This window comes from Rhinopithecus roxellana, chromosome 13, assembly GCF_007565055.1.
Source record: "Rhinopithecus roxellana isolate Shanxi Qingling chromosome 13, ASM756505v1, whole genome shotgun sequence".
Taxonomy (NCBI): domain Eukaryota; kingdom Metazoa; phylum Chordata; class Mammalia; order Primates; family Cercopithecidae; genus Rhinopithecus; species Rhinopithecus roxellana.
Genome location: NC_044561.1, coordinates 109,178,515 through 109,192,584, shown reverse-complemented (window position 1 = coordinate 109,192,584; position 14,070 = coordinate 109,178,515). Strand labels below are relative to the sequence as shown.

Genomic DNA, 14,070 nt, shown 5'->3' with positions numbered 1-14,070 from the left:
GGCATGAGCCACCACGCCCAGCAGCAGCACTTTTGATCATTATTTCTGTTTATTGGTAATAGTAAAAAATTAGAAACTACCCAAATGTACATCAAAAGTGAATTTGGGCCAGGCACAGTGGCTCACGCCTGCAATCCCACCACTTTGGGAGGCCGAGGTGGGCAGATCACTAGAGGTTTGAGACCAGCCTGACCAACATGCTGAAGTCCCATCTCTACTAAAAATATAAAAATTAGCTAGACGTGGTGGCACACGCTTGTAATCTCAGCTACTTGGGAGGCTGAGGTGCAAGAATCACATGAACCCGGGAGGTGGAGGTTGTAGTGAGTCAAGATTGTGCCACTGCATTCCAGCCTGGGCAACAGAGCAAGATTCTGTCCAAAAAATAAAAAAATTTAAAAAGTGAATTGGGTACATAAATCAGTTATTTCTATCTGGTGAAATGGTATAGAGACACTAAGAAAGAAGGAGATCAGCCAGGCATGGTGGCTCATGCCTTTGGGAGGCATGAGCACCCAAAGGTGCTAATTCCAGCAGTTTGGGAGGCTGAGGCAGGAGGATCGTTTGAGCCCAGGAGTTCAACACCAGCCTGAGCAACATAGTGAGACCCTGTCTCAAACGAAAAAAAAGTGATAAAAAGGAAGGAAATCTAGACATACCTAGTGACAGAAAAGTGTTCATGTTTTACAGTTGCAAAATAAGATGTCATTTTGGTAAATGTATGTTGAGAATCTCTTTGGTGTACAGGACCATGGACAGTGTCCACTGTCCTCTCTGTATAGCCTAGAATATATTACAATGAATATCCATTACTGCTCTAATGGGAGAAGAACAATAGAAAGAAAAAATTGGTCCAGTGAGGAGCTTCAGCCCTTGGGAACTGGTTTATGGCTGAGTCTCAGTTCCTTGCCTGGCTCACCACCCAGCGCACGGTGGCCCATATCTCCTGGCTCCTCTTGACTTCCTGCCTCCCTCTTCCTAGGACGCTGTTTGTGACTGTAGCACCCAGTCTCTCACCTCCTGCTTCGCCCGTTCGTCCCGCTCTGCCATCCGCCACTCTCCTTCCAAGTGCAGGCTGCACCCTTCAGAGTCCAGCTGGGGTGGGGAGGAGAGGGCACTGCCCCCCAGCGAGTGACCGAGCAGCCAAATTCCCCGCCTCAACCAGCCAAGCCCCTGGATAGCAGAAGGGAACCAGCGGAGACGAGACGAGGTGAGGCGAGGGGCTGTGTCCTCAGCATTGCCTGGCCCTAGAGGGACAGCAGCGATGCCACTGCCAGAATGCAGCTTTCACATCAAGGTAAAGCCGGGTCTCCTGCTGGCCCCTGGGTGGTTAGCTCCCGACTTCCCAGGGGAAGGCAGTGAGTGGGAGAGAGACCAAAACTGGGCTTCCCAAGCATCCACTGAGAGATCCGTCAAGAGCCGATCCCTGGGTCCTAAGAGAGAGCCTTGCCTGGTTCTACCCATGCCTCCCTCTTGGAAGAGCCCAAGAAGGATACATGTCTGGCCATGCCTTTGGGGAAAAGGAGTCAGAGAGATGTTTCCTGCTGACCATCCACCCCTTCATTCGGGAGGAGACACTGCTGAGAAGAACAGGCTTTGCTCTAGGGCTCCATGTTGGGTTCCTGGTGGAGCAGTGCTGGGCATCACCACTATCACCTCCTCTCCACCACCTCCTCCTCCCAGCTCCACTGCTCTAGATTGCTGGGACACTAGGGGGCATGATAGGGCAGTAGCCAGGGCCAAGTATCTGCTTGGAGTCCTGGAGCCCTGGATCTCCCTGCCCATAGCCTGGATGCAGCAAGAGCTGGGAGGCAAAGTGGAAATGTGCAGGGCTCAGGGTTGGGAAGTGATTGCATTTGCCTTCCTTGCCAAAGTGACTTGGGACCCCAACATTCCCAGCAGACCCTTTGAGGACAGAAATAGGTAGAGTCAGTCTCAAGACCTGGTGCATAGATAAATGCCTGAATACACCACCTTGATCTCGATCTCAGAAGCCTCTCCCTAGCACCCTAAGAGGGGGGAGGCACTACATCTCCACTGTGTTTACATCCTGCAGCTGGTGGGGGGCAAAGATATTCCCAGTAAGAGATTCTTGGTTGGCCAGGTCAGGCCCAGGAGAACACCGAGAGGCCAGAGCCCAGGACACAGCAGTAGACTGGGGCCTGGAAACACATATCTTGCCTAGATTGTTTATTTGAATTTTTCATACTATAAATATTTAAGGTGATTTACTTTATTTTAATAATTTAATTTACCCCAAAGTCCTTAAGGTAATTTATTGGAGGTTGAAACATGCGTTCTTGCCACTGGGACAACATGGGGCTTCTAACGGCATGGACAGGCACGGGGTCCCCCGGGTGGACAAGGCAGCTTGGCAGCCAGGTTTGGAGACCTGGTCTCCTGGTCAGTTTTGGAGGGCCCCTCAACAGAGCTGGAGCCCTGTACCCCAACAGTGCTGGCCATGTGGCCTCAGAACACTACGTATTACTCAATGCCTGGTACTTGGCCAACCCCAGCTGTCAGTCTGTAAATACTCACTGACTAAGTGGAGGGCTGGATGGCCATCATCACCACTCCCCAGACATTCTCCATGGCCTGTCTCATTTCCCTCCCTCCCTCTGACACCTTTCTTCATGAGTCGAATGTGGATTACTAAGGCTCTATCAAGAGCCTGGAGATCCCTCCAAGTTTCCCAAATGAGAACTCGCAGGAAAACAGGACTGAACTTTGATAATGTTGTTTATCGCAGCTTTGCACATAAACCTGAGTGTCTCCCAGCCTGCCTCGGTTCTCACCAGCCTGTCAGCCTTTTCACCAGCCTCTCTCCTTAGCCTTATGGCCTTTCACGGCTCTTCTCCCTGCCCCAGCTCTGCTGCCTGCCCTTTCTCATGTCCTCCGTGAGCTGCCTGAGCTATTGGTTGGATTTCAACGTGGCTCATTGCAACATGTTGGGGAGTGCCTCCCATGGCCTCCCCTTGGTGCCGGTGAACCCCTTTTGGTTGCACACATGCTCCCCCGACACGCATAGACATGCAGCCTTCCTGTAACTGACTGGGGACCCAGAGTGGAAACACCAGGATGGATCGGCTTGTCTGCAGAATTGCCCATCAGGAAGACCAAAAGCCAGTAGCTTTGCTGATTTGCCCCCAGGACTCTGGAGGCGCCCATGCACTCCCACCTCCACCTGCCAGTTCCCAGACCCATCCATTCGAGATCACCTGGACCAGTTACCCCAAGTCCTGCATCTCCCTTCCCTGCAGGCTGAACACCAGGGTCATGCCAGTCCCACCAGCCACCTCCTCCATGCCCCAGTGACTTGTGTGGGCAGAGCAGGCAGCCAGTGGAGCTGTGGGCCAGTTCCACTCTGGGATGCTGCTGCTCTCACCCATGAGGTCAGGGGGGCCCGCCAAGGTTATCTCCAGGTGAGGGGATTCACATCAGGCCACATGTCACCAGAGGCCTTCTGCCACCTCCCAGAGCGACAGAGAGCCAGGGAGGCTGCGTAGCCAGCCTCGGGGAGAAATCCCCGTGGGACATGAGCCCCAAGACCTATGGACCACTCAGCCTTACCATCATACTATCCAAGATTGTCCTTGCCATCTTCGTTGTCTCAGCCAGACCTTGGTTTTCCGTAAAGCCCCAGTTTCTACTTCCTGCATGCCACTGTGCAAGGCCACTCATCACTGTTCCTGCAGAAGCCTCCGGACGTGGGGCTGGATGGGGTTGAAAACGTTACATGTAAATATTGGTTTGGTTCGGTTTTTAGCATTTTACTTGGTAACTGGTTGTGTTTTCTTTTTTGGGGTGGGGGGGATTGGTTTGTAAAAACTCTCTACTCTTTTGGAATGTAATTTCTAAGTTTGTTTCCTTCTTCAAATGCCTTTTAAGTCTTGGTAACATTCCCAAAGCAGAAAACTGCCTGACCCACAGTGGGGATTCCCTGGAGAATTGGGGTCCCAAGAAGGAATGCTGCCCTTCTCGAACCCTTTCTCCCCCTTCCTCCTGCCTCTCTGCCTTTTACTGCTAGCCCCTTTCTTCTCCTCCTTTATCCTTCTTTCTCTTTTCCCCATCTCCACTCTCTCTTCAACCAAAGTCCCAAGGAACCCTCGGGTCCCAATCCCCCATAGACCACTTGGCTTGGGTCCATGGGGTTGGCACCAGTTGGTTGCGGGAAATGGGGGACCAGTTGGCATGATTGGCCCTAAACTGGGAAACCTCATGTTTCATATGTCTGACCTCTTTCCAGAGCCAAATCAGCCCCTTTCGGAATGATGACTTCATTGGAATGCAAATCAAGTCATTTTGGTGCATCAGTGGCTCTTAGACCTGCATGCACGAGACATCAGAATCCAATTCCCTGACCCTGTGCCAGCCCTTTCCCCCAGTTTATTTCCCACCAAAGGCTGACCTTAGGAGGTCTTGCTTTCTCTGAACTCAAGATGGATCCCACCTGTAGGCGTCCCCAGGGGCACTGTTCTACAAGTTGGCTTCCGATGTGACAAGGCCAAGGGCTCAAAGACCTGACTCTCTTACACCCTGTGCTGACATGATTCCATCACGTCCACCCACATGCACTTTTATGGTTTCATCATCCAGCCTCTTCTCTGGCCCACCCAGTGTCCAGGCTCTTTCTCCCTCTCCCCTCCTCTCTAGAATGTCCCCTGCTTCTAGCCTCACCAGACCCCCCAAGCTCCCACTACTTCTTCCTTAATAATAGTAATAATAATGGTCATCATCATCCCCTACACATCCCACCTAAAGCACTTTACTATTTAGAAAATGTGTCCCTTGGCTGGGCACGGTGGCTCACTCCTGTAATCCCAGCTCTTTGGGAGACTGAGGCAGGCGGATCACTTGAGGTCAGGAGTTCAAGGCCAGCCTGGCTAACGTGTTGAAACCCTGTCTCTACTAAAAATACAAAAAATGAGCTGAGTGTGGTGGTGCACACCTGTAATCCCAGCTACTCAGGAGGCTGAGGTGGGAGAATCGCTTGAGTCAAGGAGACGGAGGTTGCGGGAGCAGAGATCACGCCACTGCACTCCAGCCTGGACGACAGAGTGAGACCCTGTCTCAAAAAAGAAATAGTGTCCCACCCCACATCTCCTTCAGACCTCTCAGGGACAACTTGTGGAGGCAGCCTTGGCAGGACATGGGTTAGTGCACCCATTTTGCAGATGAGGAAACTGAGGCACAGTTCTCATACCAGAGCACAAGAAGTCACACTGAGTTTAGATGAGAACTTGAGTCCAACTCTGTCCTGTTTGCTGTGCAAATCCACTGCCCTATTGGGGGCTTTTTGTGGGTCCAGAATATGCTGCTGGCCAACCCAGGCATAAAACAAGTCCATTCCAGATCACTGAGCCTGTGTATGCCAGAGGGTGATCTGAGGTCCCCATTCAGCAGAATTCTCTGAGGGCATATTCAGAATGCAGATTCCTGGGCCCCACCTTGAATCTGCATGCTTAACAAACTCTCCTGGGGTTGGGGGGTGGGCACAGCGGTCACACCTGTAATCCCAGCACTTTCGGAGGCCGAGGCGGGTGATCACTTGAGCTCAGGGGTTCGAGACCAGCCTGGCCAACATGGTGAAACCCCGTCTCTACTAAAAATACAAAAATTAGCCAAGTGTGGTGGCACATGCCTGTAATCCTAGCTATTCAGGAGACTGAGGCAGGAGAATCACTTGAACCCCGGGGGGAGCAGAGCTTGCAGTGAGCCGAGATTGTGCCATTACATTCTAGCCTGGGCAACAGAACAAGTCTTGTCTCAAAAAACAAAAGCCCTCCCAGGGGGATCCTAGGCACTATTGGCCACACCATTGGTGTTCTTGGCCCTGATTATTAGGCTACCTTTCTTTTTTACGTTTTTTTAAATTTAGTTTTTATTTTATTTATTTATTTATTATTTATTATTATTATTACTATTATTATTATTTTAGAGACAGGGGGTCTCCCTATGTTGCCCAGGCTGGTTTCAAACTCCTGGGCTCAAGCGATCTGCCCTTCTTAGCCTCCCAAAGTGCTGGGGTTCCAGGCATCAGCCACCGTGCCAGGTCATCTTCCTTTTTCTTTTTCTTTTTCTTTTTCTTTTTTTTTTTTTTGAGACAGAGTCTTGCTCTGTCGCTCAGACCGTAGTATAGTGGCGCCATCTCGGCTCAGTGCAGCCTCCACCTCCCTGGTTCAAGCAATTCTCCTGCCTCAGCCTCCCAAGTAACTGGTATTACAGGTGCGTGCCACCATGCCTGACTAATTTTTGTACTTTTAGTAGAGACAGGGTTTCACCATGTTGGCCAGGCTGGTCTTGAACTCCTGACCTCAGGTGATCCACCCACCTCGGCCTCCCAAAGTACTGGGATTATAGGCATGAGCCACCACCTCCAGCCTCATCTTCCTTTTAACCAATAAACATGATGCCGTATCTTAAAAAGAGCACTAAGCCCTGAGCAGGGACTTAAGGGATCGAGTCCCCAACCAAACTGATTTTATTACTCAGGATTTTCAAAAAGGATTAGAGGCTATTGACAGTAGTCAGAGGGGTTCAATAAAATAAAAATAGGAAGTAAAAAAAAAAGACAAATTATTATCTAAATCTAACTGGTATAATTCCCATAATCATGCAATTAAATTTTATTCTTGAGTTTCCTGGCAGCCATGGTAAAAAGAGAAACATATCAAGATTTATAATTTTCATCATCCAATTATGGGAAGCAAGCATGTTTGCCCCAGGAGATGAACTCTTCTATTAATTTATAGCATGTATCCTTTCATCAAGGGCCACTGAGCCAGTTGGTGAGTCAACGGGTGAACCTAAGATGCAAGGATGTTTTCCAGGTGACTACTTAAAAAAATAAATAATCCACCGATGTGAATGACCTTGGCAAGATCATGTGGCTAATCTATACCTCAGTTTCCCCATCTATAAAGTGAGGATAACGTCCCACCCCACATAACTGTAGTGAGGACCAACTGCAACACTGTGCCTGTGAGTCCCCTTGGAAAAGTGTAAGGTTCTACACACATGGAAAGTGGTCTGACCACACTTAGTGTCCCCAGCCCAGCCTTTCAGTGCCCTGGCCCTGGGGTGGGGGACAATACCCTCCTTACCCTGTTCACTAGTCTTCATGAATAGCAAGGAGGCCATAACGTAATTTGGTCTAAACCCCTTCCTTTTTTAAAAAATTATGGCCAAATATGCATAACATTAAATTTACCATTTTAAAGATTTCTAAGTGGCTTAAAGTACATTCACAATGTGTAACCACCACCTCCAGAACTTTTTCATCATCCCAAACTGAAACTCTGTACCCACTAAACAATAACTCCCCATTCCCCCGTCCCCAGCCCCTGGTAACCTCTATTCTACTTTTTTTTTCCTCTGTGGATTAGCCTATTCTAGGTATCTCTTTTAAGTACAATCATACAGTATTTGTCCTTTTGTGTCCAGCCCCCTCATTTTTTGAGATGAGGAATCAGGTCCAGAGAAGGCAGTGGCTCACCCAAGGTCACACAGCAAACCACAGGCGGAGCCAAGACCAGAACCCAGGTTTCCTGACTCCCAACAGGTCTTGCATCCCCAGTAGTGAATGAGACACTGCTTTGACTTTCTGTAATCTTGGTTTAGCCCCTTCCTCTCTCTGGGCTCAGTCTGTTTCCTACCACTTACCCATTCTTTCTTTATCATCTCCCTCCAAAGCCTCTTGTCCTCCTGCCTCCTCTTCTCCTTGGCTGGTTCCTGCCAGCAGATGGAGTGGCCCTGGCCCATGCCAGATTTTCCTCTTCTGGGTCCGGGGCTCACTGTAGTATTCAGCCCTCAGTCCTCCCAGGATGTTCTTCCCAGCACTGCTCCCTCCTGCGGATTTTCCTGTAACCTCAGTAACTCCCTTCCCGTCCCCTTGCTTCCTACCAGGGAAGCCTTCCTGTCTTGTCTGTGGTTTCCCAGCTCTGATATTTGCTCTCAAATGTGGTGGTGTCCTGGTTGTGTTTATTTATTTTGTGTTTTCTCACACCAAAAAAAAAAAAAAAAAAAAAAAAGCCTCCTCCTCTGATGCATCAGGAGGCACCAGCCCTGCCAGGCCTTCTCATTGGGCTCACCCCTCCCCAGCAACCCCTGAGTCCCACCCTTGAGCCACGCTGTCTTCTCTGTAAGCAGCCTGCCAGCAGCAGCCCCAGCACTTTGCAGTGGGCGTGTGTGTGGTGGTGGGCGGGGGGGCTTGGATCCCTCCTTTTTCCTCCTCTGCCCTGCCCGGTCCCAGATGGCCTTGGTTGTAAAGCAGGTGCTGCCTGACAGGTTCTTCTCTCCCTGTCTCTGGTCATCGATCCATCTCTTTGTCCATTCAGTATCCAACCATCCTCTCCATTCTCCTCTGGACCTCACCATTCTCAGAGCTGCTTGTCCTGGCAGAATCTACAGTTCACCCCGACTCTACCCCTTACCCCTCCCAACCCAACAGTATTTGCAGTTTGCAAAATCCACAGACCCAAGGTCCTAAGGGGAGTGAGGACATGATGCTGGTCTCCGGCTCAGGGCTTCTCTCCACTGCCAGCCCTGCTGCTCCTTCCTCACCCTCCTTGGAGCCTCCTCTGCTGCTTGTCTATCCCAATGGCCCTGCTCCCCTCCCTTCTTGCCCTTCACCAGCTTTCTGGACACCATGCCCTGAGAAAGGGACCTTTAGTTTTCTCTAAACATCTTTGAAGGGCTGAAGCAGTCAGGGCCGGCTGCCTTGTCACTCTTTATTTGGAAGCTACTCAAACCATTCCCAAGAAGAGGGGCCTCAGCTGGCAATCTGGAAACCTGGCCCAGGTCTGGGCAGGTGTCTTTACTTCTCCTACCCTCCCAGTCTTGTGATCCTGTGATGAGCACCAGGATGGTCCTGTGGGCCCTAGAGCACCCCTCCTGCTGTAGGGTCCTGCAACCCCATCCTTTCTCTACTGGGCCCTGGTATCCTGGCTCCTCTCAGCTCTGCCACTGATCTCTGTGCCTTAGTTTACTTCTCTGCACGGGGGACTCACCCCAAGACCATTTCCAGCAGCTTCCCAGGTGATGTCATGCCCCAAGGCTGGGCTTTGCCAGCTGTGACCCAGCTCCTTAGTGCTGCCCAGGAGGCACCAGGTTGCTGAGAATGAGGTGACTGTGGGCACCATTCTTAGCCAGTGGTTCTTATATTGCATTCCAGCAGCAGGGATATCACCTGGGAACTTGATAGAGGTGCAAATTATTGGCCCCACACGAGACTCACTGAATTAGAGCTTATGGAGTGGGGCCCTACAAACTGGGGTTTTAAGGAGCCCTCCAGATTATTCTGACATGCATAAGAATATGCCAACTGCTGATCTGGGCTAGCCATTAGTATAGCCTGGGGAGGGACTGGGACTGGCTAGGCCAAGAACAGGTGGAAAACACCAGCCTCATCTGGACTATCTGGACTCCTGAGATTGGGAATCACCACCAACAAAAACCAACCCCATAGTCGCTCCTCTCGGAAGAGGAAGAGAAGTTGGAGGGCCTGGAGAAAGCATACGTCATTTCTTTCCCTGCTCCTGCACTTGTCTTGGTTTTACAAAAGGCTGTGTGGATGGTGCCAGCCAGGGAGGGTGTGGGAGTCCTGGGGAGGCAGGAGGCAGAAGACCCTGACTGTTTATCCCTTGCGAACCTCACCATAGGCCAGATAGCCCCTCTTCAAATGGAAAGAAATCTTAACTCCACAAGGAAAGAATCCGAAATCCCCAGTTCCTCCTCTTCCCAACCCCAGGGATACCTTGTAGACAGTGCCAAAAAACAGCTCCAACCGCCAGCAGCTGGGAAGAGAGCCAGAAGCTGCCCTTCCTCTTCATCCTGGCCCCTCCCCAGCCCCCGCCAATACTGTGAACCCCCTTCCCACTCAGCCTGGTTTCCTGGTGAGGGTCCTGCAGTCGTGGGCCCTGGGGGACCCTCAGGGCAAGGCCCATGGGAGGGAAGGGACCAAGGGCATCCTTGGGCCAACTGTCCACCTCTCTTGTCCACTGTTCTCTCCTTTCCACTTCTGTCTTCAAAAGGCTCCTTCCCAGGATGGATCGGGTGCTAGGACAACTGCAGTCCAATCCACCAGCTCTCCCTGCCCCTGTGTCTTATTTCAGACATGAGAATAACTGTACAGTGTAAACTTATAAAGCGTTTTTAATGGTTGTAGATTGGAAATAAAGTATGTCATATGAACAGTTGCTGTGGACTTGGCCTCCTCTCTGATTTTTCTAATGAGGTAGGTGGGGGCCCCAGCGGATTTGAAACCTAACTTTTCCCCACTCCCAGCTGCCTGGGAAGTGGGGAGCCCAGGGAGTGCCACAGCCAGCTGGCTGGCTTGAAGTCACTTGGGAGGGGCCACCGGGTGTTCTGGCTGCTGCCTGCTGATACTTCAGTGTCTCCCACACAGTGTGATGTGAACACTGAGAAACAAATGCAGTCTTCAAAAAGAAGAAAAATAGAATTGAACCACAAAAGACTTTAAACAATTTTATGCAAAAAAAGATACTTTTAGATGTGTGTCAATTGTCTATTGAAATGTAATTAATTATTCCGAAACATTTCTTATACCCCACAGATGCTATGGGTCAGGAATTTGGGAGCTGGGTAGTTCTGATTCAAGGTCTCAGGAGGTTGCAGTCAGTTGTCAGTCAGGCTACAGTCATTTGGATGCCTGATGGACTGATGGACTGGAAGATCCATTTGCAAAGTAGCTACTTCTCATGGCTGGCAAGACAATGCTGGCTGTTTGCAGGAGGCCTCAGTTCCTCACCATGTGGACCTCTGTAGGCGTGCTTGCATGCCTTCACAACATGGCGGCTAGCTTCCCCCACAGCATGTGATCTGTGAGAGAGCAGGGAGGAAGTCATAATGTCTTTTATAGCTAACCCTTGAAAGTCACAGACTAGGCCGGGCGCAGTGGCTCACGCCTGTAATCCCAGCACTTTGGGAGGCCGGCGGGCGGATCACCTGAGGTCGGGAGTTCGAGACCAGCCTGACCGACATGGAGAAACCCCGTCTCTACTAAAAATACAAAATTAACTGGCTGTGGTGGGCATGCCTGTAATCCCAGCTACTTGGGAGGCTGAGGCAGGATAATCTCTTGAACCCGGGAGGTAGAGGTTGCTATGAACCAAGATCGTACCACTGTACTCTAGCCTGGGCAACAAGAGCGAAACTCCATCTCAAAAAAAAAAAGAAAAAGTCACAGACTATAATGTCTGCAATATCTAATTGGTTATATAGACCAGCATTCTTCAGCGTGGGAGGGGACTACGCAATGGCATGAACACCAGGAAACAGGGATCATTGGGGGCCATCTTAGAAGCTGGCTATATGATACTTTCATGTATCCCTTTTATGAGGGGCTAATAACAGCCAGGCATGTGCTGGGTATTGAGGATACAATGGATGGGCCTGGTAGATACGAAGTCAAATGTCAATGGCAGGGGGAGCCCAGGGTGCTCAGCCAGCCCAGAGGAAACAAGAAAGGCTTCACAGAGGAAAGGACATCTGAATGACACCTCAAATTGAGATGTTGACCAGATGAAGGCCATGGTGGTGTGTTGTAGGCAGGAGACTGAGGGGAAGTGGTTCCAGGGAGAGGGAATAGCATGTGTGGAAGCCTCGTAGAGGCCGGGCGCAGTGGCTCAAGCCTGTAATCCCAGCACTTTGGGAGGCCGAGACAGGTGGATCACAAGGTCAGGAGATCGAGACCATCCTGGCTAACACGATGAAACCCCATCTCTACAAAAAAATACAAAAAACTAGCTGGGCGAGGTGGCAGGCGCCTGTAGTCCCAGCTACTTGGGGGCTGAGGCAGGAGAATGGCGTGAACCTGGGAGGCGGAGCTTGCAGTGAGTTGAGATCTGGCCACTGCACTCCAGCCTGGGCGATAGAGCAAGACTCCGTCTCAAAAAAGAAAAAAAAAAAAAAGCCTCGTAGAAAGAGAGCAGAGCAGAACTGGGGAACTGAAAGAAGAGGCTGGGTCAGATCACACGGTGCCTTTTTTCTTTTTCCTTATTTTTTTTTGAGCTGGAGTCTTGCTCTGTTGCCCAGACTGGAGTACAGTGGCATGATCTCAGCTCACTGCAACCCCGGCCTCCTAGGTTCAAGTGATTCCCCTGCTTCGGCCTCTCAAGTAATGAGGATTATGGTGCATACCACCATGCCCAGCTAATTTTTGTGTTTTTAGTAGAGATGGGGTTTTGCTATGTTGGCCAGGCTGCTCTCGAACTCCTGACCTCAAGTGATCTGCAGGCCTCAGCCTCCCAAACTGCTGGGATTAGAGGTGTGAGCCACCACACCCAGCCTAATGACACAGTGCCTTATAGGAGAAAAAAAAAAAAAAAATGTGTGCCTGCTGTGGACAGGAGGGAGCCATGCAACAACTCAAAGCAGGGAAATGATGTAGAAGATGTATTGGGTCTGGATTCCATGAAATCATTTTCTCACTGTGCCCCAGGATGGCCAGCCCTAGCTGGGAAGGAACACTGAGTTCTCTTCCTGGCACATTGACAGAGAGGAGTTTAAGAGGCAGGCAAACATAAAAGGAACTGGGTACCTCTCAACCCCAGAAAGTGATATTCAGGGAGCCAAGGGCAAATCTCTGCTTTCAGAATGGCTGCTGCAGCCAGCAGGCTGGAACCACAGGGTGGAAATTTCAGGCAGGCAGATTTTTGTCTCCTGCCAGAAAACTTTTCCAAGGACCACAACTGCTATGGAAGGATGACCACAGTCAGCTCCAGCTGCCTCTCTCCAACCCCTCTTTTGGACTTCATGGGCTACTTACAATTCAATATTTGGAAGTTTCCCTGTGAAAGAAAGGACTGTGCACATCCAAGGGGACATTTTGTTTGCGTCATGCTGAGTGCTGAGGAAGCAGCCAGCTCTCTGGAACCTCCTAGGCCAGCATGGGATAGTGGAGCAGGCACAGGTTGGGCTCCTGGGAGCACAGAAAGGACAGTTGGTTTTCAGCCTAAGGCCAGAAAGAAGGCTTGGAGAGAAATCAATCATTCCTTAGCTGAGGCTTAAAATTGGAGGATGTGGCCGGGCACGGTGGCTCATGCCTGTAATCCCAGCACTTTGGGAGGCCGAGGTGGGTGGATCACGTGAGGTCAGGAGTTCGCGACCAGCCTGGCCAACATGGCAAAACCCGGTTTCTACTAAAAATACAAAAATTAGCCAGGCATGGTGGTGGGCACCTGTAATCCCAGCTACTCGGGAGGCTGAGGCGGGAGAATCGCTTGAACCCGAACCCGGGAGGCGGAGGTTGCAGGGAGCCAAGATCGCGCCACTGCACTCCAGCCTGGGCAACAGAGTGAGACTCCGTCTCAAAATACAAAAAAATTGGGAGGATGTCGCCAGGAAAAGCAGGAAAAGCCTTCCCAGGCAGAGGGAAGAGCGCCTGGGAATACAGCGCCTCAAAGGGCATCTGATGCCCTGTCCCCGTCGTGCCCCTAGGCCCAGCCCGACCCGCCGCACCCACGGGCCCTGACCGTGGACACTGCAACCACGAGGGGGCGCTGCGACCTCCTCCCGGGTGAAATGAAACCCGAGGGCAGGCCCCCCCTCCACCAAGCAAGTAAAGCAAGCCGTTTGAGGGGGTGGCCTGGAAATGAGAGAGAAAAAGTCCTAGAGCAGGAGTGGGATAGACTGTGAGGCAAACTGAGCTCAGAGCTCCAGTCCCCCCTGGGGAGAGTCACGGTCCACATTTTGGGAGTTAAGGAGATAAAGGGAGTGGGAACCAGAGCCTAGAGACGGGGACAGGCCATCAGATGCCTTTTGAGGCGCTGCATTCCTCCGGCAAGAATCTCTCCGGGCCTCTGTTTCCCCCATCTTAGACGGGCTCTGGGGCCGTCGGGCGCAAAAGGACACGATAGTGTGGCGGGTTCCAGAAAGGGACTCCCCGGGCGGGGTGGTGGAGAGAGGTGATGACATAGCCGGACAGGACCTAAAGGACTTGGACCAGAGGAGCGGAGCTGGCAGGAGAGTTGGACGGCGGTGTACGCATGCGCATCCTCAGAGGCAGGCGTTCTGCGCGCGCGTGGCCGAGAAGCTGACGGTCGCGCATGC

The 14,070-nt window shown here is 51.3% G+C and overlaps 1 protein-coding gene across 1 annotated transcript in view; it reads left to right on the top strand.

Moving 5' to 3' along the window:
- Nucleotides 1-8,030, top strand: part of SOGA1 (suppressor of glucose, autophagy associated 1) — an 84,623-nt gene extending 76,593 nt beyond the window's left edge. The window contains exon 15 of the mRNA XM_010355316.2: nt 983-8,030. Within this exon, the coding sequence (XP_010353618.2) occupies nt 983-1,135 (153 nt within the window). The 3' untranslated portion in view covers nt 1,136-8,030. The remainder of the gene's footprint in view (nt 1-982) is intronic.
- Nucleotides 8,031-14,070: the final 6,040 nt, after the last annotated feature.